At 46.1% G+C, this 27,134-nt stretch overlaps 2 protein-coding genes across 3 annotated transcripts in view; one reads left to right on the top strand and one right to left on the bottom strand.

Moving 5' to 3' along the window:
- Cmc1 (C-X9-C motif containing 1) overlaps window positions 1–26,817 on the top strand; it is a 78,225-nt gene extending 51,408 nt beyond the window's left edge. Inside the window, exons 3-4 of one of the 2 annotated variants that reach the window (XM_021171243.2) lie at window positions 16,718–16,808; window positions 26,557–26,817. In XM_021171243.2, coding sequence (XP_021026902.1) covers window positions 16,718–16,808; window positions 26,557–26,677 — 212 coding nt within the window. In that variant the 3' untranslated portion in view covers window positions 26,678–26,817. The remainder of the gene's footprint in view (window positions 1–16,717; window positions 16,809–26,556) is intronic. The other variant, XM_085828161.1, reaches the window with a different exon arrangement.
- The window catches only part of Azi2 (5-azacytidine induced 2), a 30,187-nt gene continuing 25,145 nt past the window's right edge, over window positions 22,093–27,134 (bottom strand). Inside the window, exon 8 of the mRNA XM_021171239.3 lies at window positions 22,093–22,855. Within this exon, the coding sequence (XP_021026898.1) occupies window positions 22,782–22,855 (74 nt within the window). The 3' untranslated portion in view covers window positions 22,093–22,781. The remainder of the gene's footprint in view (window positions 22,856–27,134) is intronic.

The following is a 27,134-nucleotide window of genomic DNA, read 5'->3' as shown; positions in this document are numbered from 1 at the left end:
ATTGGTTAGGAGCACTGCAGTTACTTTTAGAAACAGAATAAATCACTTTAGCCTTACGTCTTTGGGTTAGAATTTTCATCTGCCCTCTATTCTGTCTGTCATACATCTATCAGCTGCCACCTACCTCTGCTTTGCAGCACTGGGAAGTGTCAACCATGACCTCATGTTGCTAGGTACATGTTCTGTCACTAAGCAGGTTCCAGCCCCATCTTCTCTTTAGAAATGCATTTGTGTTCATTGACTTGTGTAAAGTAGAGCTTCTTGGGGCAGACTGTAGCACTAGGTCAGTCTCCATCCCATGGGACAGACTGTAGCACTAGGTCAGTCCTCCAGCCCATGGGACAGACTGTAGAGCACTAGGTCAGTCTCCATCCCATGGGACAGACTGTAGAGCACTAGGTCAGTCCTCCAGCCCATGGGACAGACTGTATAGCACTAGGTCAGTCTCCATCCCATGGGACAGACTGTAGAGCGCTAGGTCAGTCTCCAGCCCATGGGACAGACTGTAGAGCACTAGGTCAGTCTCCATCCCATGGGACAGACTGTAGAGCACTAGGTCAGTCCTCCAGCCCATGGGACAGACTGTATAGCACTAGGTCAGTCCTCCAGCCCATGGGACAGACTGTAGAGCACTAGGTCAGTCTCCATCCCATGGGACAGACTGTAGAGCACTAGGTCAGTCCTCCAGCCCATGGGACAGACTATAGAGCACTAGGTCAGTCCTCCATCCCATGGGACAGACTGTAGAGCACTAGGTCAGTCTCCATCCCATGGGACAGACTGTAGCACTAGGTCAGTCCTCCAGCCCATGGGACAGACTGTAGAGCACTAGGTCAGTCTCCATCCCATGGGACAGACTGTAGAGCACTAGGTCAGTCCTCCAGCCCATGGGACAGACTGTATAGCACTAGGTCAGTCCTCCATCCCATGGGACAGACTGTAGAGCGCTAGGTCAGTCTCCAGCCCATGGGACAGACTGTAGAGCACTAGGTCAGTCTCCATCCCATGGGACAGACTGTAGAGCACTAGGTCAGTCCTCCAGCCCATGGGACAGACTGTATAGCACTAGGTCAGTCCTCCAGCCCATGGGACAGACTGTAGAGCACTAGGTCAGTCCTCCAGCCCATGGGACAGACTGTAGAGCACTAGGTCAGTCCTCCATCCCATGTGACAGACTGTAGAGCACTAGGTCAGTCTCCATCCCATGGGACAGACTGTAGCACTAGGTCAGTCCTCCAGCCCATGGGACAGACTGTAGAGCACTAGGTCAGTCCTCCAGCCCATGGGACAGACTGTATAGCACTAGGTCAGTCCTCCATCCCATGGGACAGACTGTAGAGCACTAGGTCAGTCTCCATCCCATGGGACAGACTGTAGAGCACTAGGTCAGTCTCCATCCCATGGGACAGACTGTATAGCACTAGGTCAGTCTCCACCCCATGGGACAGACTGTAGCACTAGGTCAGTCCTCCAGCCCATGGGACAGACTGTAGAGCACTAGGTCAGTCTTCATCCCATGGGACAGACTGTAGCACTAGGTCAGTCTCCAGCCCATGGGACAGACTGTATAGCACTAGGTCAGTCTCCATCCCATGGGACAGACTGTAGCACTAGGTCAGTCCTCCAGCCCATGGGACAGACTGTAGAGCACTAGGTCAGTCTTCATCCCATGGGACAGACTGTAGCACTAGGTCAGTCCTCCAGCCCATGGGACAGACTGTATAGCACTAGGTCAGTCCTCCATCCCATGGGACAGACTGTAGAGCACTAGGTCAGTCTCCATCCCATGGGACAGACTGTAGCACTAGGTCAGTCCTCCAGCCCATGGGACAGACTGTAGAGCACTAGGTCAGTCTCCATCCCATTGGACAGACTGTAGCACTAGGTCAGTCCTCCATCCCATGGGACAGACTGTAGCACTAGGTCAGTCCTCCAGCCCATGGGACAGACTGTAGCACTAGGTCAGTCCTCCAGCCCATGGGACAGACTGTATAGCACTAGGTCAGTCTCCATCCCATGGGACAGACTGTAGCACTAGGTCAGTCCTCCAGCCCATGGGACAGACTGTATAGCACTAGGTCAGTCTCCATCCCATGGGACAGACTGTAGAGCACTAGGTCAGTCTCCATCCCATGGGACAGACTGTAGCACAAGGTCAGTCCTCCAGCCCATGGGACAGACTGTAGAGCACTAGGTCAGTCTCCATCCCATGGGACAGACTGTAGAGCACTAGGTCAGTCTCCATCCCATTGGACAGACTGTAGCACTAGGTCAGTCCTCCATCCCATGGGACAGACTGTAGCACTAGGTCAGTCCTCCAGCCCATGGGACAGACTGTAGCACTAGGTCAGTCCTCCAGCCCATGGGACAGACTGTATAGCACTAGGTCAGTCTCCATCCCATGGGACAGACTGTAGCACTAGGTCAGTCCTCCATCCCATGGGACAGACTGTAGCACTAGGTCAGTCCTCCAGCCCATGGGACAGACTGTAGCACTAGGTCAGTCCTCCAGCCCATGGGACAGACTGTAGAGCACTAGGTCAGTCCTCCAGCCCATGGGACAGACTGTAGAGCACTAGGTCAGTCCTCCAGCCCATGGGACAGACTGTAGAGCACTAGGTCAGTCCTCCAGCCCATGGGACAGACTGTAGAGCACTAGGTCAGTCCTCCAGCCCATGGGACAGACTGTATAGCACTAGGTCAGTCCTCCAGCCCATGGGACAGACTGTAGAGCACTAGGCCAGTCCTCCAGCCCATGGGACAGACTGTAGCACTAGGTCAGTCCTCCATCCCATGGGACAGACTGTAGAGCACTAGGTCAGTCCTCCAGCCCATGGGACAGACTGTAGAGCACTAGGTCAGTCCTCCAGCCCATGGGACAGACTGTAGCACTAGGTCAGTCCTCCAGCCTGTCCTGTGCTTGCCTTCCTCACTCCAAGGCTTGTTGGCGATGAGGCTGCTGCTGCTCTGGATCAGACTCTCAATTCCTCTGTTACCTTGGAGACGTTGCATTGATGATTAGGTTTTGTTGCTTTTTGTTTAGAAAAATAAAGCAGAAGATTGAGTTTCTACATCCCACTCCTCCAGAAAGATCCTCAGTGAGCAATGTAATCCATAGTGAGTGCATACACACACACACACACACACACACACACACACACACACACACAAAGACAGGTTTATTGGGAAGCTGCTTTCAGGTGGGTGAGTTTACTAGCCCTAAGAACCAAGGCCTGGGAAGTCGCCATGGGGAAAGGTGGCCAGTGTAGGGGAGGGAGAGAGAAAAGAGAAGGGGGTACATGCACAGAGAGAAGAGAACTATTGTAGGCCTTTTATTTTTATTTTTTAATAATAGTTTTATTTTTTGAAATTATAATTACATCATTCCTCATTTCCCTTTTCTCTCTCCAACACTTCCCATGTACCCCATTTGTTTTCTCTCACATCTATAGCCTCTTTTTCTTTGCTACACAAATATGTGTATATACGTGTATATATGTACATATACTGCTCCCCTCCCCTTCTAAGTACATAAACAAAGCCTGCTTGTTCTGTGTGTGATCTCAGGGCTGACTGTGTGGTATTTTTGATGGAAGTCTTGTGTCTTCATCTTTGACTTTCACTGTAGCTCTAGAACTCAGATCCTGGCTGGGATCTGAAGTAGAGAAAAATGTTTTCATTACAAAAATAAGACAGATGTTAGACGAGATGCCTGTGTAGCCCTGGCTATCCTGGACTCACTTTGTAGACTAGGCTGGCCTTGAACTCACAGAGATCCACTTGCCTCTGCATCACAAGTACTGGGATTGAAGGTGTGTGCCATCACTGCCAGGCCAGTCTACCATATTTTTATGGTCAGTAAAGAGTAGCAGGCTTTAGTTTCCGTATACAGCAGATAAACCTAAAACAAAAATTACATAAGCACAGGACCTCGTTTCTATTGGGACTGTTGGTGCTTTATTATGACATCAGGTTGATTTGGGGCACGCATGTAACTCTGTGAGCGTTCCACCTTTTTATACCCAGTGAGGCTCACAGGTAAGAGCTACAGGTCTAGGAGTGTTATACAAAGAGAGTAACGGTGCAGTGCCTCTTCACTAGGCTAACTTGGGTCCACTTCTTTGCTCTTTTGATGAATAGGAGACAAACTGAAGGTGCCTTGGATTGAGAGGCAGTCTAGGGCTTGTTTTGGAATTACAATAAAATCCAGGACCAAGATCAGGGACAGATTGTGAGAAATCCGGATTAGTCTCTCTTCCCAGCTGTTATAAGATGTAACAGGCCAGAAATTATGCATCTATTCAGTTCAGTAGCATGCACCAGAGTCTTCCCATGAAAATGATAGTGCTGAGTGAGGCTCCTTAAGTGGTTAGCTGGTTAGGACTGTAACTGGAATACTCTTACACGCGCCGCCCCCCCTCAGAAGGCTCGGTCACACACCCTCAGTGTGACCTGAACACCATGATGGTTCTGTACTGCTCGAGTGTGACCTGAACACCATGATGGTTCTGTGCTGCTCGAGTTTGTACATTTTTAGGTTAATGCCAGCAAAGCAGCTGCTGCTTGAATTTAGTTGTGAAACGCTGAATTATTCATTTCCATAAACAAAACTTCCTTAGTAGTATTTAGCATTAATTTATTTCTCTTCATTTCAATCGACCCTGTTGACATTCTGGTTTAAAATTAAACATATTCTTTGTGGAGTCTAACAAACCAGACTTTGTGATAGCTACGTTTTCTACCTCTATTCTGTGGCAAAACAGTTAAAGGTTTGAAGAGACGAATTATGTCTTATGGTTCATCTTTTAGTGTTTAAGTAAAGTTCTTAATAAAACAGAATGAAAGCAAAATATTTCTCTGCAGTGTCTTTAAGTATTCAAGACTCTTGTTGGCATTGGCTCTTGACTAGGTAGATCATAACATTATGCTGTACGCTTGCACGTGTGGACCACATAATTAGTCCTAAGTCTAACACTGGAAGTGTCTCAGTAGAATTTTAACTAATTATTTCACCATTTTTATTCATACTGTTTGATAGACTATTCAGTAGAATACAAATGTAAAGTTTATTGGTTTTTTGGTTCTTTGAACTCCCCCATCTACAAATATAAGTTTGTGAAGCTTAGAAACAAAAATATACGTTTTTACATTATATATAAGATTTTATATATAAAATGTATATACCATTGTTACATTGTAACATGACGTTATATATCTGTGTTGTATGTACAGCAGAATTTTGATTTATATTACTTAAAACTGTATTATTTTCCACCCTAGAAAATACAATTTAAGTACAATTTTCATTCTAAAAATTTTAAGATTTTTCTAATTTTCTTCTAAAGTTTTGATTTTGCTAACAAGCAAAATAGTCACTTCTGGTCAATTAACACAGCAAATAATTAGGCTTTGTAGTTTGTCTTCATGTTAAATTTAAGGGAAATGAAGGGGAAAGTCAATTGTACCTTGTCTTTAGAGTAACAGTTACAGATGCGGAAGGACTCTCTATGGGGTTTAGTGATTTCTCTACTCACCAAGGTTGGTCCTGTGCTTCCTTCTGTCTGGAAAGGTCACTTAGAAATAATTGGCTTGTTCTCAGGTATGTGCCTGCCTTCCAGAGAGGACAGTCAGAGAAAGAATGTGACCTAGAGAAGAGCCACTCCTTCTTAGCCCAGTGTAAGTGTGCCTGCCATGTCTTTTTTTTTTTTTTTGAGAGTAATCAATCTCTAATAAAACTATCTTCTTAACTACTTGAGCTGATAAACAGCAAGGTTTGCTTTAAAGAAGTCAAGTTTATTTTATGTCAATTTTCTATTTGTCCTGTGTAAGATATATTTAATTACTTTACCCTGTCTCTGTGTTCAGATTAATCAGAGCCTGCTGCATAGTGGTGCTCAAATTAGAATAATACTTTAATCAACTGTGTTACCCACGCCATGGTAGACTAGGAAAGCCACTCTTGGCATATTGAAGATGCATGCATTTTATTTCGTATTGTAATTTAAAAGTAAGATCAGAAATATTGATTTCTACTTGACTGGAGAGATGATTTAGTTTGAATATCAGTCTGATGTTAATCAGGTGAGAATTAATTGAGTTGGAGGTATTAGATATTCAGTGCTGTTAACTGAGCCGTGATCAATCTAGAGCGAAGCTTTCTGTTGGACTGTGCTAGAATTGTCAAACAGCTCATGCTCTACAGTATAGAATAATCTTTTGTGTTCATCCTTCTAGCTTCTTGTCTCATTAAATGCACCACTAAATTCATTCTATACACAGACTAATCTTTAAAGTGTAGAATGCTAATAAGTCATAATTTAATAGAAAATTAAAAGCATAATAATTTTGTCAAAAATGCTTTTGTTGTCATGGTTTTTGTAATACGTTGTCTAAAGCTAAATTTTAAAGCCAAGTGATTAAATACCTACTTCTGCAGTATACTTGTAACATAAGATGAGAAAACCTACATCGTTTCATTTAACTGTGCAACATTGAAAGAAGTGAGCAGTACAGAATCATTTTAATGTTTATTTCCTGAAATAAAAATAGAGTCAGTAGCATTTTGTTGGTCTGAAATGTGGCATGGGCTTTTCATTTATTTTAAGGGTGTGATAGCAATATCATAAGTGTTGTGAAAATATAAATGGTGAGATAACACCTCCATAGGACCTGATCTTAAGTAGTAACATTGGGGAGTCTTTAAATAAACTGCAGCCGGAACGGAAAGGATCGATTTGCCTTGTTAACCAGGGACAGTGCACTTATTAATGGCTAATTAATTTTATGCCACCGTGTCTTTTAGCCCCTTCCCCTCTTTTTTTCCCCCTTCAAAACTGAGGGTTTAGATCTGTTTACCAGGAAGGTAGCACACATTGTCGTCAGAGTTTTCATTCTGGCAGTTGGTGTGACCGTGTGAGGTTAGAGGGAAGCTACAGTGCGACTTTTGAGTCTTTTTACCCTGAAATGATACTTTTCACTTGACGTGACTATGTAGACATACATTTCATGAAAAGGAAATTTTCTAAATTTGTAGTTGAGAACAATCAGTATTTAAGGAAATTAAGCCATACATCGGAAACAGCCTTGGAAGGTGATGAATGGGGAGTTCTTAGTGAGTCTCGGGGTTCCCTCCAATTGTTGCTAAACAGAGGAGAGCTGTGGAGAGGAAGCACATGGAGAGATGGCTGGCTTCCTCATGCCAGCCTCTCAGCCCAGCTGCCACTTCCTTCTCTCCTAGCCTCTAGTTCCATTCCTCCTTTTTCTTTTTCTAAGTTAACACGTTGTTCCATGCTTATAGAGTACCGACCCCCAGACCAGCAGTTCTTCAGGTCCTGTTCCCTAGCCTGTCAGCTTCCCTCTGTCCCTCCTGTTCTCCCACAGCTGCTTTGTCCTGTGTTCTGAGCAGTAACAGGCTGCAGCATACCCTAGTGCACTTTACTGACATCCTTAGATCCTGGGACTGCCAGTGCTTTGACCCACCCCTGCTCTAGTCTCAGTTCCCGGGCCGAGTAAAGGCAGGAGGTAATTTGAGCCCAGCAAGCTGAGGATGGTTAACACCCCTCAAAAATGAAAAGAAGAGAACCGTGAAGACCAACGCCTCTCGGTGTGCTGTTTGTCATGGTGCGCTATTTTGTGGTGTAGTATTTTTGTTTTGGCAGGTGATATAAGAGCTAGATCTGATGTTGATAAAGGAAACATCTTTTGTTTCAAGAAGATAGGAAATGACTGTCAACATGTTATTCCTGTAATGGAGATCTATAATAATATTCCTTTTCCTATTCCACAAAATAACGTACTTTAAGAAAGATACATGTAGTAGTTATTTTAGTAAGAGGTGAATGGACCTGCCGCTGTGGTTAGTCTTGAGACCCTCTCTCTTTACCAACACTGACCTGTTTAAAAGCAGCTTGTGACCATCCTGCTTTGTGAGTAGACTGCTTGTCAGGCCCCAAAATAGGATATGTAAGGACAATGGAAGAAGCCGATTCCCTGACTTTCTGCCTGGCTACTTTCTCAGTCCTCCACCCCTCATCATTCGTGCTGGTCATGGCCACTCCATTTGAGCATCTCCCACCTGTGGTCCTTTACAAAAGGCAGGTACTCAGGTGTTTTATTTGCTGGCCACACTGGACCGTTCTCATACCTTCCTTTCAAGTTCTCGTAGCACTTGGTTGAGATCTGACTCCCCTGCATTGCACTGAGTTCTCCAAATGGTGTGGAACATTGGCTTCAGGCAGTGTCTCTCTGGTGACCCATCTCACAAAGCCGCATTTGGCTCCATTTGAAGCACAAACACAGAGGAAGGATGATTCTGCATGTCCCTGTGAATGCAGGCCCCGGCACCATCTGTGAAGTACAGACTGAGAACAACTCATTCCTGAAGACCACGTGGGGACACAGACATTACCGACACTCCAGACAAGAATTTCTGAGCACCTGAGACGTGGAAAGCTGCAGCACCTCATGCATTCCACAAAGAGAACTCTTAAGGGAATGGAGACGGAGGCCTGTGTGCCAGCTTAGCTGGGGCCATGCCACCTGATAGGCCTTACAGTGCCCTGTGTGTTCTGTGTGTTCTGTGTCTGTGTGTGTGTGTTCGTGAGTCCAGGGCCAGTCTCCAGGCTCCTAATATACCTCACCTCTGCAGCTTCACTCCATCCTGAGGCCCTGACTGGCTTTCCAGCTGATTTGTTTAATAATCTAACTACCCGCTGTGACCCTTAGATTGTTGGTATCCGTGTCCACCTCCACCTCTTTGAAGTCTGTCTCCTCTTTAACCCTTTTGTAACCCTCCACATACATACACCCAAAGAGATATAATTACTATATGATGTGTGATCTGAGAGTTAATATTAGTAATTAAGTTCGAAATTAATCTCTCATCAGCCAGCTATCAAGGGAAATTGGGACCACTTGGCAAGTGCAGTCAATATACTGATGATGTAGCTTGTGAATGTGTCATCATTCTTTAACATAATGGTGTGACATTGTGGAAAGACGACTGCATCCATGATTCTAGTACAGTGTGCTCATACTGCACTTAGATCTAAAGTGCAGAGTTTATCATTGTGTGGCTCCTATGAGAAGCTCATGAAAGGAAAAGAGAGGCTTCATTAACGCATGTGTGAGTTTACTCACTGGCCTTTTCAAATAGACAATGGAAGTGTCCGCCACTGGTGGTTCCTACGGATAGCCCTTCACCCGTGCTCATGGCAGGGACTCTAGTCAAAACTCATTGGGTCACCGGGAAAGTAAATGAAATGGGAACAACAGCTCACTGTAGTGACTTTGGAGAAGCCATTTTAATCATAACAATCATCATCATCATTATTGCTATTATTATTTTCTTATTCACTTTGCATCCTGCTCACTGCCCTCTCCCAGTTACCCGCTCCCACAATACCTTCTCCCGTATTCCCTACCCTCCTCCTCTGAGCGGGTGGGGGCCCCTGGGGATCCCCCTACCCTGGCACTTCAAGTCTCTGTGAGGCTAGGTACATCTTCTCCCACTGAGGCCAGACAAGGCAGCCCAGCTAGAAGAACATATCCACAGACAGGCAGCAGCTTTTGGACAGTTCCTGCTCCAGTTGTTCGGAACCCACATGAAGATCAAGTTGCACAGGAGAAGACATTTTTTAATGTGTAAAATTCTTGCTTAAAATGTTTAGAAATACGTAAGAGAATTTTTCACGATAGGATATAGACACAATAGGAGTTGAGGCATCGGGTGCTATTTTATTTTTGGCGGCTACTAAACTGCCTCATCAGTGGTTTGCTATGGTTTTATACTAGGTAGTTTATTTAAGAGAAATGAAGGCTGTACAAATATATGGATTTCAATGTTTTGTTTTGTTTTTAGACACAGGTTCTATGTAGCCCTGGCTGTCCTGGAACTTGCTTTATATACCAGGCTGACTTTAGACTTACAGAGATCTGCCTGCCTCTGCTTTCTGAGTACTGAGATTAAAGGATTTTTATGTTCTTGGTATTTTCTGAAAGAAAGAAAAAGTCTTGAATGCACATCTCATTAACCTTTAGAACAACTTAGTCTCTCAGTCTCTCATTGTTCATGTGTAGCTGAATCACCGTAACATAAGTTTAATTAAATGAAATTTAATTTTTGTAGTTCTTTTTTTATTGGATAGTTTATTTATTTACGTTTCAAATGTTAGCCTCTTTCCCGGTTTCCCCTCTGGAAACCTCCAATCCCATCCTCCCTCCCCCTGCTTCTATGAGGGTGCTCCTTCACCCACCCATCAAGTCCCCCTCCCCACCCTGGCATTCCCCTACACTAGGGAATCAAGCCTTCCCAGGACCAAGGGCCTCTCCTCCCATTGATATCTTACAAGGCCACCCTCTGCTACCTGTGCACTGGAGCCATAGGTCCCTTCATGTGTATACTCTTTGGTTGGTGGTTTAGTCTCTGGGAGCTCTGGGGGGTGGTCTGGTTGGTTGATATTGTTGTTCTTCCTATGGGTTGCAAACCCCTTCAGCTCCTTTAGTCCTTCCTCTATCTCCTGTATAATTTACTTTAATAGTTACTAATTTTTAGTTCTTTTTTTGGGTCCTATTTGTATAGTTTTTATGGCTTCATTAATATTCAAAGATTGATAGAATTGGGCATGCAGCTCTTTAACATTTCACAGAAAACTGATAGGTGGAAGCTCTTTACTTTTAAGACTGAATTCCAGAGTATCATTTTACAGTCGGTTGGCAGTGTTAGCAACATTAATTCTACATGATTATATGCTATGCTAATGCAGGAGGAAAGAAAGACTCTCATTAAAATTGTGTTATAAAACAAGTTGAGGCTTCAGGTAAGTTACAGCTCCTCCAAAGAGATTTGGGCATGGACGAGGACCCTGGACAGCACCTCTCACGTGAGGGGAACACAGAAACACTGCTTCTGCCACTTCCCAGCTTACTGCACTTCCATTAATTTTGGGGAAATGGATATTTAAACAATGTAGTGCCCATGTGTTCTGTGCTGAACTAAGGCAGTAGAATGTTGGGTTTGTTAAAATTATGAGTTAAACTTTTGATAGTAGCTGCTGTATTTTCCAAAATGTCCTTGGTATTTGCCAGCTAGCCTGCTTTCTTCAGGCAGAACTCAGTTTGGCAATGATGTTTTTTCTAGCCCTTTGGCACAAGTGTGATGAGGTCACAGTAGGGCACAGGGAAGGGGCTCAGGTGTGATGAGGTCACAGTAGGGCACAGGGAAGGGGCTCAGGTGTGATGAGGTCGCAGTAGGGCACAGGGAAGGGGCTCAGGTGTGATGAGGTCACAGTAGGGCACAGTGAAGGGCACAGGTGTGATGAGGTCACAGTAGGACACAGGGAAGGGCACAGGTGTGATGAGGTCACAGTAGGACACAGTGAAGGGGCACAGGTGTGATGAGGTCACAGTAGGACACAGTGAAGGGGCACAGGTGTGATGAGGTCACAGTAGGACACAGTGAAGGGGCACAGGTGTGATGAGGTCACAGTAGGGCACAGGGAAGGGGCTCAGGTGTGATGAGGTCACAGTAGGACACAGTGAAGGGGCACAGGTGTGATGAGGTCACAGTAGGGCACAGGGAAGGGGCACAGGTGTGATGAGGTCACAGTAGGGCACAGGGAAGAGGCGCAGGTGTGATGAGGTCACAGTAGGGCACAGGGAAGGGCACAGGTGTGATGAGGTCACAGTAGGGCACAGGGAAGAGGCGCAGGTGTGATGAGGTCACAGTAGGACACAGGGAAGGGGCGCAGGTGTGATGAGGTCACAGTAGGGCACAGGGAAGGGGCACAGGTGTGATGAGGTCACAGTAGGGCACAGGGAAGAGGCGCAGGTGTGATGAGGTCACAGTAGGGCACAGGGAAGGGGCACAGGTGTGATGAGGTCACAGTAGGGCACAGGGAAGAGGCGCAGGTGTGATGAGGTCACAGTAGGGCACAGGGAAGGGCACAGGTGTGATGAGGTCACAGTAGGGCACAGGGAAGAGGCGCAGGTGTGATGAGGTCACAGTAGGACACAGGGAAGGGGCGCAGGTGTGATGAGGTCACAGTAGGGCACAGGGAAGGGGCACAGGTGTGATGAGGTCACAGTAGGGCACAGGGAAGAGGCGCAGGTGTGATGAGGTCACAGTAGGGCACAGGGAAGGGCACAGGTGTGATGAGGTCACAGTAGGGCACAGGGAAGAGGCGCAGGTGTGATGAGGTCACAGTAGGACACAGGGAAGGGGCTCAGGTGTGATGAGGTCACAGTAGGGCACAGGGAAGGGGCGCAGGTGTGATGAGGTCGCAGTAGGGCACAGGGAAGGGGCGCAGGTGTGATGAGGTCACAGTAGGGCACAGGGAAGGGGCTCAGGTGTGATGAGGTCACAGTAGGGCACAGGGAAGGGGCGCAGGTGTGATGAGGTCACAGTAGGGCACAGGGAAGGGGCACAGGTGTGATGAGGTCACAGTAGGGCACAGGGAAGGGGCACAGGTGTGATGAGGTCGCAGTAGGGCACAGGGAAGGGGCACAGGTGTGATGAGGTCGCAGTAGGGCACAGGGAAGGGGCACAGGTGTGATGAGGTCACAGTAGGGCACAGGGAAGGGGCACAGGTGTGATGATGTCACAGTAGGACACAGTGAAGGGGCTCAGGTGTGATGAGGTCACAGTAGGGCACAGGGAAGGGCACAGGTGTGATGAGGTCGCAGTAGGGCACAGGGAAGAGGCGCAGGTGTGATGAGGTCACAGTAGGGCACAGGGAAGGGGCTTAGGTGTGATGAGGTCACAGTAGGGCACAATGAAGGGGCACAGGTGTGATGAGGTCACAGTAGGGCACAGGGAAGGGGCTTAGGTGTGATGAGGTCACAGTAGGGCACAATGAAGGGGCTCAGGTGTGATGAGGTCACATTAGGGCACAGGGAAGGGGCTCAGGTGTGATGAGGTCACAGTAGGGCACAGGGAAGGGGTGCAGGTGTGATGAGGTCACAGTAGGGCACAGGGAAGGGGCGCAGGTGTGATGAGGTCACAGTAGGGCACAGGGAAGGGGCATAGGTGTGATGAGGTCGCAGTAGGGCACAGGGAAGGGGTGTCTAGCTTACTTTTAATCACCACTCTTGAACATGGCAGTTCTCTTTGGAACCCTATAGTCAAGTGGTCAGTTCTGTGTTAACTCTATGGACACATTCCCTTTGATGACTGCCATGTCTTTTTCTGTTTTTGATCATATCTTAACACAGTGCTCCAAGTACAAAGATAGATACATAGATACATAGAAAAATGGGCGTCCAAAATAAGAAGTGAAGGCTGTTTTGATAGCCACGTTGATGCCCTGGGTGTCTACTGATAATGGGCTAGCCTTGTCTGCTCAAACAAAAACTCACTGGGTTCGACTTAGCACAGCTCTTCTGTATAGTGAACAGAAACCCTTGACATTGGGGTGAAGGAAATGATGGATAATGTTCAGATTAAACAGGTGGAGTTGGGATGGAGGGCTGAGATCTAAGGACCACTCACTCTGCTGTGATGGAGCATAAGAGATAATTCTGCATGGGATCACATCCTATGCACTGCTTAAGTTCATCTCATCTCTGACCCTTGCTCCTGTTCTAGCTGTCCTGCTCTGGTAGATTCAGGTGTGTCTGCTGTGGGGCTTTAGTTTTGGCCAAATCCCTCCTAGTAAGTTTTGTACACATTTATTTCAGTCATTTCTGTTTGCTGTGATGTAAAAATATTTTGTCACATATTATAGGTATGTAGCTCTATAGAGACTCCTGAAATGGCCTTCTTGCTTTAAGCTAATTATATGTGACTTACATTGTTTAGTGATTAGAATGCAGCACATGGCTCAAGGGAAGATGCAACCTTGGTAATTTATATTACACAAACTCTCAAAGCATTGAGGCTATACCCGACAGCTTCTTGGCGAGGCTGGTGTCATGTTTAACACCTGAGTGTTAATTGCTGGCTACTTGACAGCAGAGCCTAAAACTGCTTGAATGGCAGTAGCCACAGAGTAGCCGACAGTTAGGAGGATAACTGCTAAGATATGGAGCAGAGCACATTGCACATTGGCCTGTGGGGAGGACTGGGGGGACTGGGCCTGATCCAACGCAAGTGTAAGCCAGTGTCCATTGGCTGTGGGTGGATGGTGGCACCAGAGACTGAAAGTGCAGTGTGGCTGGTGTGGTCACAGAAGGAGACGGAAGGGAGGACTGTTTGCGATTTTTATGGCATTTAGGACTTGAGAAGAATGAGATCCCTCCCTGGTACTAGACTTTAAAGGGATCTTCAGAAAGGGAGGCTGTGCTGCCAGCAGGGGGAAGTCCTCAGCTCTCCCGTGTGCTGAGAAGAAAGAGATGGATGCAGATACCTGGGTCTGGGGATGGTTCTAACTTCTGTCTTAGTTAAGGTTTCTGTAGCTTTAAAGAGATACCATACCACAACTCTTATAAGGAGAACATTTTATCGGGGCTAGCTTAGAGGTTCAGAGATTTAGTCTACTGTCCTTATGGCAGGAAGCATGACACCATACAGTCAGACATACAGTCAGACATACAGTCAGACATACAGTCAGACATACAGTCAGACATGGTGCTGGAGAAGAAGCTGAGAGTTCTACATCCAGATCAGCAGGCAGCAGGAAGAGAATGACACTTGAGCATCTGAAACCTCAACCCCCCTACTCCCCCCAGGGACGGCCACATCTCTTAATAGTATCACTAAATATGGGCCTGTGGGGTCTATTTTTATTCAAACCACCACATTCCCCTCTCTGGCTTCCATAGGCTTGTATCATAGCCTGAGTTCAAAAGTTCCAGAGTCTATCACAGTTACAGCACTGTTTCAAAGTTTAAAGTCATGGAGGCTCATACAGTCTCTTAACTGCAATCTCCTATAGAATCAAAATGAAAAATCAGATCGCATGCTTTCAACATATATACATTGCCATTCCAAAAGGGAAGAAAGAGAACATAATGAGGAAAACAAGACTGAAAGACAGCTGGGTGAACTCCAAACTCTGCATCTCCATGTCTGATATCAAAAGGCGCTTTAGATCCCCAACTCCTTTCAGCCTGGTTGACTGCAGCACACTTCTCTCTTGGGCTGGTTCCACTTCCTGTTGGCGTTGCTCCTTGGCAGGTATCCCACCACTCTGCCATCTCTAACATCTTGGGGTCTCAAAGGCAATCCAGGCTTGGCAGAGCGGCCTCTCTAGGCCTCCATGTAGCAACACCCTTGACACAGACCTGGCCTCAGTGACTTTCCTTAGTGGTGGAGGGAGATCCCACCAGCACTTTCTTCTGTCCTTCACTCTAGAGCCAGAACCATAGGCCGAACTGCCAAGTTCTGCTGCTTCCTGGAGCCGGAACACAGGCCTCTCATTCAGTCATATCTCCACCAGCTTTCTGGTTTTGATGGTTTCCTTCACTGCCTAAGCTTGGCTGTCCTGGAACTTTCTCTGTTGATCAGGCTGACCTTGAACTCAAAGATTTTCCTGCCTCTGCCTCTGGAGTGCTGGGATTAAAGGTGCACACCACCATGCCAGGCCCCGATTTCTTTTTTACTTCCCTTTTGCTTCTCTTTATTCCTTTTCACAGATTTGAAGCTTAGTCGGGTATGTTCTTGCTCTCCGACATTCCACCTAGCATCAGGCTTCTCTCTGATCTGTTTATAGTCCTGGTGCCTCTTTCTCCTCAAACTGTGCATCTTGGATTTCCCCTTGCTTAGTTTGTTTCTCTTCACTAATAACCAAGCAGTACAGTCAATGCTAAGGTGTCTGGAAATCGTCTCTGCTGCTAAGCTATAACTCTTCTATTTAGCGTCAGGTAGATTTTATGGACAAGGGCAGAAAGCAGCCAAAATATCCCAAGAGTAGTGTCCAGGCCACACAGTCACTCTGAATCTGAAGCCGTTTGATCCAGGCCCACAGTTCAGATCACCCTCGGCACTGCTGTCTCCCGTGCTCCCACCAGTGTGATCCAGGCCCACAGTTCAGATCACCCTCGGCACTGCTGTCTTCCGTGCTCCCACTAGTGTGGCCCATTAAGGCCCACTTAAAGCATCCAGCTGTTTTCCTAACGAAAGTCACAAAGTCTATATTCCTTCAAACTAAAACACGGTCATGCCTGTCATAGCAATAACCCACCCCTGGTACCAATTTCTGTCTTAGGGTTTCTATTGCTGTAATGAAAATTTGACCACACAACTTTTACAAGGAAAACATGTAATTGGGGCTGGCTTAAAGGTTCAGAGGTTTAGTCCATCATGGTGGGAACCACGGCAGCGTGCAGGCAGCCATGGTGCTGGAGGAGCTAAGAGTTGTACATCCAGATCAGCAAGCAGCAGGAGGAGCAAGACACTGGGCCTCACCTGAGCAGTTGAAAACTTAAAGCCCACCCCGGGGACATATTTTCTCTAACAAGGCCATGCCTCCTACTAGTGCCACTGCCTGTGGGCCTGTGGGGCCATTTTCCTCAAACCACCACATCTTGTTACTTATTTCCCTTGGGATGCATTCATGTCCCACTGGAGATCCTATGGTGAGGTCACTGTGGTCAGTGTGTCTCTCCTGCTTTGATCTTACAAGTCCTCTTCTCAGATCCTTTTCTGCAATACTTGCTGTCTGCCCTTCAGCAGTGTGCATGTGTTTAACCGACCATGGAATGTATACAGTATGGACAGTGGATTCTAAGTGAGAGGCTGTTAGAACTTTAAAAATCATGTTAATGTAATTTTTTTTTTCAGATTTTACCAGATGTTGCAAGGACTCTGGGATCCTTATGGTATTAAAATGCCGGAAAGAGAATTCTGCATTGAAAGACTGTCTAACTGCTTAGTAAGTTGTCACCTCAATGCTTGTGGGTCTGTGATTGCACAAGTGTGTAGTAGGAGAATGTTATTAACTCACTACCTGTAATATGTTCTGTACCTCTGCCCACCAAATTCTTCATGTTGCTGGTTAAGACATCTGTATGTTACAGGTTATTCTAAGAGAAAAACATTTAGGAAGGGATTTTAAAAAATTATCTTTGGAAGAATTGGCTGTATGATTTTCCACAGGGCTTAACACATACTTTTTCTACAGCAGGTTGGTTTATAAACTGAGTACAGCCTGCTTTTTAGTTCTATTGAAAAGCAACGGAACAAGATGATCCCTAGGAACTTTTCAGCCTGGCAATTTGTTGAATTGTTGTTTCAGCTCCTGGAAAAGTTGCAACAAATGATATGGATGCTCTAAAAGCAAATTTCAATTTTTGAAGCTTTATCAAATCATAAAAGGGCAGGTTTCCCATGGACATCAGCCAAACACGGCATATTAAGTTGAAGTAAGACTAGGCGCCTCCCTGTCTTGAGGTTGGAGGAGGCAACCCAACAGGAGGAAAGGGTCCCAGAAGCAGGCATACGTGTCAGAGACAGCCCCTGCTCCCACTTCTGGAGTCCCACAAGAAGACCAAGCTACACAACTGTCTCCTACGTGCAGAGGGCCTATATGCAGGGCAGTCCCATGCAGGCTCCCTGATTGTCGTTCCTGTGTCTGTGAGCTTCTACGAGCCCAGGTTGTTTATTCTGCCCCATGTTTGGCTGTTTCCATCAACTGCTGGAGGGAGCTTCTCTGATGGCAACTGGGTTAGGCACCGATCTGAGTATAGCAGAATTTTAGGAATCATTTCCTTGACTTTTTTTTCTTTTCTTTTTTCAGTCATGTTTGGTTCTATCCTAGGTCTCTCCAGCCTTTCGTTCCTGGCCTGTCAGGCAGTGTCAGGAGTGGGCTCGCTCTCATGGCAAGGGTCTCAACTGGACCAGTCATTGGTTAGCTACTCCCGCAATTTTTGTGCCGCCCTTACCCCAGCACATCTTGTGGGCAGGGCACAGTGTAGGTCAATGGTTCTGTGGCTGGGTTGGTGTTCCAGTCCCTCCCCTGGAAGCCTTGCCCGGTTACAGGACGAGGCCATTTCAGGTTCTGTATCCCGCATTGCTGGGACCCTTAGCTGGTGTTGTAGATCTCTGGGGGTTTCCATTGCACTAGGTTTGCAGCTCACCCCTGAGAGGCCCCCACTTCCAGTTGTCTCTCTCAGTCCTCTCCCTCCCTCTGTCCATACTCCTCCCACCCCACCCCTGCACCCATGATGTTAGTTCCAGTTCCCCTTCCCAGGGAGGTTCCCAGTCTTATCTTAAGCCCTCCCTGTGACTTAGCCTCTCTGGGTCTGTGGGCCTTAGGATTATTGGCATTTAGCTTACAGTGAGCATATACCATAGAAGTGAGTGCGCGCCATGTTTATCTTTCTGGGTCTGGGTTACCTCACTCAGGATGGTTAGTTTTTTCTAGTTTCATCCATTTGCTTGTAAATTTCATGATGTCATTGGTTTTTTTAACAGCTGAGTAATATTCCATTGTGTAAATGAACCACATGTTCTTCAGTTGAAGGACATCTAGGTTGTTTCCTGTTTCTGGCTATAGTGACTAGAAGTTGTTCCACTAGTTGAGCAAGTGTCCTTGTGATTTCCAAAGTGGCTGTACCTAACCAATTCTTTTTATATTAGCATTTTAGTGCCATCTCCATGAGTACTTAACTGTATTTCCTCAGCTCTTTCTATTAATTGGTTTTGAGATAGGGTCTGGATATGTAGCTGTAGCTATCTTGGAGTTTACGATGGAGCCCAAGATGGCCTTGAGTTTGGCCTTGTCCACTTGGCCTTCGCCTCCTGAGGACTGGTATTACATTTAGGAGCCACTCCTCCCAGCTTAGTTTTTCTAAGTCTTTAAATGATAGTATGCAGATGTAGTGTCCCATGCCTTTGATCCCTGCACTTGGGAGGCTGACCTCTGAGTTCCAAGACAGCCAGAGCTACATAGTGAAACTAGGAGAATAAAGCAAAGAAGAAAGAAAGCAGACTTTACTGAATGCATTTGTCTCCCCCTATATGTGTTTATTGTGTACATTACTGTATACAGTATTGACAAATGATATCACCGTATTTCCCTAGGTTGTTAATTGTTAGTTGTGAGAGTTTACTTTTGGCAAGCTGTCGGTCCCTCTTGTGTCTTTCCAGCTGCAGCCAGTGAAGCACAACTGTGAGCACAGTGTGCGATGTCGTCCTAGGAGAGTAACCTGAGAGAGAACACTTGTGAGTCCCTTACGGATTAACTGCAGGGCTTTAGAATGCCACCATTGGAAGGGACGAGGTTACCCAGAGCCGTTTCCCATCTCTGCAGTTAGAGATGAGGAAACCGAGAGTTTGCATGTTTTTCTCCGAGGCAGTCTCGGCTGCGGGTGGTTGCTGGGCAGGAACTGCAGAACCTGTTGTTGTGTCATTTTAAAAACCACGTTCCCTGTATTAAGCAACTTTGTATATAAATGCAATTTTTGTAAATTTTTAAATAAGTGATTAGTAGGTACTAAAACACACCTGGTGAATCAAACAAACAAAAACAAAAAACCAAAACCAAAAAGTAAAAGGCAACAGACAGCTCCACCTTGCCCAAGAGCTGCTGCACTGCCAGCCCCTCAGGCTCCCTTTTGTTCCACCTGGCTCAGCTTGGATTGCTCGCAGCCATGACACTCACACAGCTTTATTACTTTAAAACTTGCCTGCTAGGCACAGTTGCGGGGCACAGATAACTACCACCAGGAAGGGTGTGCCCTTACCAATTTATTATCTCTCCTCCTCCTGCCCTAATCTTAGTGGCTCATTCCACCTAGTCCCTGTCAAACATCTTTGTCCACCTGCCTGGAGAGGAGGCTGAAGGCCCGAGCTGCCCCCAAGGTCTGACATGGTTGCTGCGTCCCTTTTCCTTCAAAGCATGGCAGAAAGCAGAAACGCCTCCCTCCTTCCTTGCCTCTGTCTGTTCCTCCTGGGACCCAGAAGTCCCATCTGTACCTCTGCCCAGTAATTGGCTCTCAGCCTTCTTTATTGACAAATTCCGAACCTATTAGGGAAGGAGACATTAGTATCAGACCCTTCCGTCACAGGGAGCCCTTTACTTTAGAGGAGAGGCTCCCTCTGGTCCTGTTTCCTGGTGTGCCTCAGATGAGCGTCTCGTCCTCTTAAACATATGCTTTTTGTAGGAACACAGGTATTTTACAGAAGTGTGATAAACTAAAGCAGCAGACACATTTAAAGAAACAGAAATGAGTGTAGCTCAGGAGAAGCCACAGGTGTGCTGGTTCCAGGCTCTGCAGTGAAAGGTGGACGGGAAGCGAGGACGTGATTGCCCCTTGGTACAGTTGGAAGGTTCACTGTCGATATGAGGGAGAGCACAGAAGAAGACATCTGCCAGGGTCCAGATGGAAGTGGGCCATGAGAGGAGGGTTGTTGGAGAGAGAGGACCAAGAGAGATCCAGGAGAGGAGCCAGCCAGGAGCCTAGAGATGATCAAAATGGCTAAGTTATGATAGGGAAGAGAAACTGGGGGAGGGGAAGCGAAGCCCAGCCCCCAGGAGGGAGAGGTTTAGGATGTGAAAAGTGCTGGGAGGAGCTCCAGGTAGGGAGTGAGACTTGTCCCTGGTTCCTTTGGGACCTGATTATAGTGTTGTTAATGAGGTTTAGTGAGTTGCCATGTATATCACTTAAGGAGGGTCTGCTCTGGCTAGAGTACTGAGTCCTACAGAAAACAGGAGGATACAGGAAGCCTCAACACAAAAGTGCCAGCTGAGCAGACCAGTTGGTCTGAGACCACTGTCTTTTCCCTCTAAGAACAACATGTGCTACATCAAGAGAATGGAGAGCTACCTGCCCAGAGCTACCTCCTCCCTTGAAGGAGGCTGGCACTGCACAGCCTTCACTAGCACACAAATCCACATTTTCTGGGCAGATGGGAAATAAATGTGTTAGTTAGAACTGAGACAGGGAAACCATGCCTCTTCTTCCTCAAAATGCAAGCCTACCTTCTGTCATAGCTCAGGCAGAAGCCATATACTGCACGCACATCTAAATCCGCCATTGCTGTATCAATATACAGCACCCTTGAGGGTGACAGGAAGCCCTGATATGACTGAAGTGCAGCCCGCCAAGTCACATAGGCTTTCAATGGCTAAATGGCCCTCACACACAGTCTGCAGGTTTGTGCTCTCCATGGAGAACAGGTCCAGGCTGTCAGCCTGAATTCTAACCTGGAATGTTTCTGAATGTGTAGGTTCATCTGCAGAGGCCAAAGAGCATCCTAACCTAGTCCGATTCATCTGTTGGTCATTGATAGAAACTATGGTCCTTCCTGTCGGTGTACAGGAAGCTGGTGAGCAGTGTGGAGTCCTGGTGACAAGCCACCGCTGCTCTGTGTATTGGAGACCATCTGCTCAGCACTTAGTGCCTGAGCACAGAACCCTGGTCACAAGCCAGCTGGAATTTCTTCCCTGAACCTCAAATTTCCCTTGCCTTGGTGACTGCCAATGCCAGTGTGTGCTTCCTGTGTGACCTTATAAAAGGCACCAGAGCCCTTTAACAGGGAGGAAAGCGGTGTTTGAGCAGTGGATTGCCTGCTCCTGCAGTAGCAGAACACCTTCGTTAAGTCCATAGGTGATACCTGTGAAAAGCAAGTTTCCCCTAAAAAACTGCAGATGCCTTTCATAGACTCCCTCAGGTGATGCATGTGCACAGCAGTGAGAGAGTCAAGTCCAGTTTCCACAGCTGAGGCTGTACACAGAACAGGTCAGCTCCTGAAGGCCTTGGCCGGCCAGTCCAGAATTATCATGGGAAATGAAAACTAAAGATCTGCCCCCGATATGAGTTTCCCTTGGCCAGGAGACCGTTCTTTTCATGTCACACAGGATTGTAAGGTGCCCTGTGTCCCACAGTGCCCTTTCTAGGTATGCTGGGTATGTGGGAGAGTGGGGATGTCCCTTGGATACACAAAGCCCACGCTCCATGGAGTCCCTCTGCTCTCAGCCACTGGAGAGGAGGACCCTCCGCCTTCTCAGCCTAGAATCTCAGATTTTTCTCCAAAAGTGCTTTGAGAATGCCAGAGAGTAGAACATGACGATGCATGCTTATAATCACAGCATGCACAGCACTCAAAAGTGTGAGATAGGATTGATGCTAGTTGAAGGCTAGGCCAGGCTACACAGATTCAAGAGGTGCAAAGGGCGGGGGCAGGAGGTGTTAGAAGAAAAAGGTATGTATGGAGCCAGTCATGAAATACATTTATTATAGAAATTGCAACATGAATGTTTTCCTCGGGAACTGCTTTGCTATAAGATCACCCTGAGTAGCACTTGGGTAGCCATAATGACAGAACAATTGGGAGGAGGTAGGGGTTGGAATAGCTGTTGTTTTGTCTAGCAGTAAAACACTGATCAAAATGAACCAAACCTGCTGCATCTTAGTTATGAGATTTGGAGTTTGGTAAAGTTATAGTGGGGACTTCTAGTTGACCATGGTAGAGATCTGATGGATAGGTAAATGTCTTCAACCCTGAAGCTCAGATCTGAAATTTGTTACATTGTTTTACATATGTATTCTCCAGAGGAAGAGAACTGACAGAATGCATCTACATACATTAAAAGGAGGTTAGAATGGCTTACAGCCGGTGGTCAGGCTCGCCCACCAATGGCTGTCATGACAGAAAGGCCAGAAGTTGCTCAGTCCTAGAGGCTGGCTGTCTCCGCTGGTCTTTGGTCGGTGCTGGATTCTGGAGAAGTCCGTTCCACTGCCAGCAAAGGAAGCCTCGGCAGGAGGAGAGATGGGCTTGCCAGGGAGAGTGAGGGCAAGCAGGCAAAAAGCAAGGCTTCCTTCTTCCATGTCCATTGAAAGACGCTGCAGCCAGACAGTGTGTCTCAGACTTAGGGTGGGTCTTCTGACCTCAAATGATCCAATCAAGAAACATGGCTCACAGGTGTGCCCAGCTGTTTGGATTTTAGTGGATTCTCGGTATGGATGAGTTGACAACCTAGGTAGCCATCACAAGTTGTCAGTCTGACACATAATCACATCTCCTTATGTAATTTTTAGTTTTCAAATGAAAACAAAACCAGGTTACAATTATGTTTAACATGACATCACTATCCCATGTACAACAGCATTATTTGAAATAACTGTGAGTTTTCCTGTTAGTCTTTCTTTCATCCTTTCCCACAAGGACCTACAGCCTTTTAGAAAGGTAACTGTTCACTGGGGAAAGGAAATATTCAGACTTTCCAGAGTCTATTGGATATAGGTTCTGAACTGACACTGATATTGGGATACCCCAAGAAGCACTGTGGACCTCCAGTTGAAGTATGGACTTAACGGAAGGTGGGTGACTCCTGGTGTTTTGGCTGACATGTAACTCACAGTAGGATCCTGGGTTACTAGGAATCATCCTGTGGTTATTTCCCAGTTACAGAATGTATAGTTGGGACACATATCATACAAGTTGTCAGAATTCTTACATTGGTTCCATAACTGTGGAGTGAGAGCTGTTATGTGTGGAAAGACCAAATGGAAACCAGTAGACCTGCCTCTACCAGGGGAGTAATGAACTAGAGACGGCGCCACGTTCCTGGAAGAACGGCAGACATTGGTGTTACTATGAATAACTAGAAAGGCTCAGGGGTGGTGGCTTTCATCACATTTCCCTTTAAGTCTATGTGGCCAATGCCAAAGACTGATAGGTAGTGGGAATTGACAGTTGTCTGCAAAAACTTAGTCAAGTAGACTCTTAGTTAATACTTTTCTATTGTGAAAGAGACACCAGGGCCAAGGCAACTTATATAAGAAACCATTTAATTAAGGGCCTCATTTACAGTTCCAGAAGTGAGTTTGTGACCATCATGGCAGGGAACATGGCACAAGTGGGCAGGCAGGCAGACAGGCATAGTACTGGAGCAGTAGCTGAGAGCTTCCATCTTATCTCCTAATCGGTCCCTAAATAGTACTGCCAAGGAGGGATCTAGCATTCAAAGGTATGAATGAGCCTATGGGGGCCATCTTTCATTCAAACTGCCAAAAGTAGTGATTCCTGTTGCAGCTGTGGTACCAGACGAGGTGTGCTTTCTTGAACAGATTGTATCACCTGGTGCATGGTATGCAGCTGTTGACTTAGCAATGCCATCTTCTCTGTACCTGTCCATAAGGGCTATCAGAAGCAGTTTGCTTTCAGTTGCCAAAAGCCAGCAGTATACTTTTATAGTTCTACTTCAATAGTATATTAACCCCAGCCTTGTGCCATAACTTAGTTTGATGGGATCTCGATCATATGTCTGTAATATGAAATATCACACTGGAGCACACTATATTAATGACATTATGCTTATTGGACCAAGTGAGCAGGAGGTAGCAGCCACTATGGGCTTTTTGGTAACTATATGTGTATTAGAAGATGGGAAATAAATCCAACCAAATTTAAGGGCTTTCTACCTAAGTGGAGTATTTAATCCAACGGTGTGGGGGTATACATACAGAGATATTCCTTCCAGGGTGAAGGATCAGTTAACGCACCTGGGTCTTTCCGCCCTGAAGAAAGAAGTCCAATGTTTAGTGGACCTAATTGGATTCTAGAGACAGCACATTCCTCACTTGAGTATGTTACCAAGTGACTCAAATTCAACAGGTCCAGGCTGCTGTGAAGGCTGCTTTACCACTTGGACCATATTATCTAGAAGACTTCATGGTACCTGAGTTATCAGTGGCAGACAGGGATGCTGTTTGGAGCCTTTGGCAGGCCACTTTGGGTTAACCACAGAGGAGACTTTTTGGGATTTGGAGCGAGGCTTTACTCTCATCTGAATACAGAGCTATTCTCCCTCTGAGAGACAGCTCTTGGCCTGCTATTGGGCCTTACTGGAAACTGAATGTTTGATAATGGACCACCAAGTTATCAAGAAACCTGAGCTGTCCATCATGAGCTGGGGCACAAAGTCGTACACACACAGCAGCACTCCATTGTCAGAGGAGTGGTATATGTATGAGTGATGTAGCCTGAGTGGGTAGGTAGGTCCTGAAGGCACACGCAGATTTAATGAAGAATTTCCCTAAGTGCCTTTGGTTTCTACTCTGATAGTTATAGGTATCATTTATTACATCTAATTAGTAATTAAAATAGCATGTTTTTGGTTGCACATAAACCTTTTCTAGGTGGGGCAGCCCTAGAACAGAGTGGCAGAAGAGTCTACAGAGAGGGCAGCCTAGGCTCAACTGGCTCAGGGAGAACTTAGCTAGCCTTGCAACCTTGACTGTCCTCTACTGAGAAGGGATAGCCTTCTAGGTGCGGCTGTGATGTACTGTGTAAGTACATTGACCAGGGTACTTGATGCACAGTAGGTGCTTAGTAAGCACTTACACTCTCTGATGTACTCTTAGTTGACTGGTATTTATTGTCACTATTTGAACATTCTTTTCCTACTAGAAATATGAACCTCAGGGTCTAGTTTGTTGTGGGGAAGGAGGACTATTGCTGAAGAGAGAAAAGCAACCAAACAAAGGTAGATTTGACATTAGCGGAAGAATGATGGAAAGTTATGAATTCTTTTCTTTGACATTAAGTCCCAGGAAGTGTTCTTTAATTACTATGGCAAGCCACAGCATGCATGTGGCCGCCGCTCTCTTTGAGGAACATGTTGAAACAGTGTCTGCCTCTCATCTTCATTCCTCACTACATTGTGACCCATTTCGGATTCTATCGTAGTGTGCTTGCTGATGGCCACATCCAAGAAGCAGCCCCTTTTTCATTCGACCTTCGGATAATTGTAGCTCCTTCATTCCCCTGGCAATGCTGTCTAGTCGGCCACACATTTCTCCACCCCTCAACCCTGTGTCCCTTAAGCTATTGCTTAAAGTTGGTTTCTTTGGGTTCTGTTAAGAATCTTAAATCTAAGTGTAGTTTATACCTCTGGATGAAATCATTACAGATCCTGTTTCTTTGCTTTTCTTCATGTCTTATTCATGTCTTACTGGGGAATGTTTTGGTTCAGTCCGTGCAGTGTGGCTTGAATTAGTTTTCTATAATCTAGAGTCGCCTGTCTCCTCACTAACTCTGCTTAGTTACCAAGTCAGCCCTTTCCTTTTGCATCCCCACGTCTCCTCCTTGGGCTAGGTTAGGCGCCTGTCATTTCTTGCTTGAATACTATTATTAGAGATCCAACTTTAAAACCTGTGCTGTTCCCTTTTAGCCTACCTGGCACACACTGCCATTCATTCAAGACCCCTTTACTTCTAATTAGTCTTGTCCTGTTGCTCTTAGGATAGACTGTTGTAGTGTGACATCAGTGGCCCATCCTGATTTGTTTGCTGTGCCCTCAAGTGTTCTTGGGCTCTTCCTGCTATATACACAATCTACTCTGTGAGCTTCAGTCCACTTGCAGTGACACACACATCTCGCTTTCCTCACCAGGTCTCTTCTGTGGCCCTGCAAGGAGTGGCCCAACTGTGTTCTCACTGACAACTCCCCTCCCTCGCTCCTAGAATGTAGCCTCACGCATCGTTCCATTCTGTGATAGGACTTGATTACAAAATTAAAAAAAAATATTAATTCTGATTTTCTCACTAGTTAATGTTTATTGTGTCTTGGTGACTATTGTTGAAAGTCAGCTTTTCAAGATTAAACATGAATAGCTATTTGTTATAAAGCTTATATTTTATCTATTTTGAAATGTATTGATTTACTTCTTATAGCTATAATGATCCAGCCTTCTATGAAGAATGCAAACTGGAGTATCTCAAGGAAAGGGAAGAATTCAGAAAAACTGGAGTTCCTACCAAGAAAAGGCTACAGAAGCTTCCCACAACCATGTAGGCCGCGAGTTCACCAGGAGTCCCATCTCACGGAAGCCGGTTACCACCTAAACCAGAAACGATGGGCTGAAACAGTGCTTGCTCACCCTGATCATGAAAATAGTGATTTTTTAAAAATAAAATAAAAATATTTATTCCAGAGTTCTGGTTTATTAAATATGAAATAGGGGAAAAATAAATATATTGTTCTCCTGGTCTTACCCCAAGTTCTGTAACTCTGACTGCAATCACAGTGCTAACTGTCAGAGTTTCCTGTGTGCATTTCCTTCTGATGGCGCAGGCCGATGGCTAGTGCGGGGTCAAAGGACTACAGCAAAGGAGGAATGGACCGCCTTCAACACTGCTAATGGGAGCAGCTGAACCAGAGCTTTCTTCACTCCACCCCTTAGTGCGCCAGCCTCTGTGATGGCGATAACCTAGCCAGCACTGCCATCAGAGGCTTATGTGAAAACAGATGA

This window comes from Mus caroli, unplaced genomic scaffold (genome assembly GCF_978045245.1).
Source record: "Mus caroli unplaced genomic scaffold, Mus_caroli_1 scaffold_11, whole genome shotgun sequence".
NCBI lineage: Eukaryota > Metazoa > Chordata > Mammalia > Rodentia > Muridae > Mus > Mus caroli.
The sequence above is the reverse complement of the archived record's forward strand: the minus strand, read 5'-3'. Positions and strand labels throughout refer to the sequence as shown.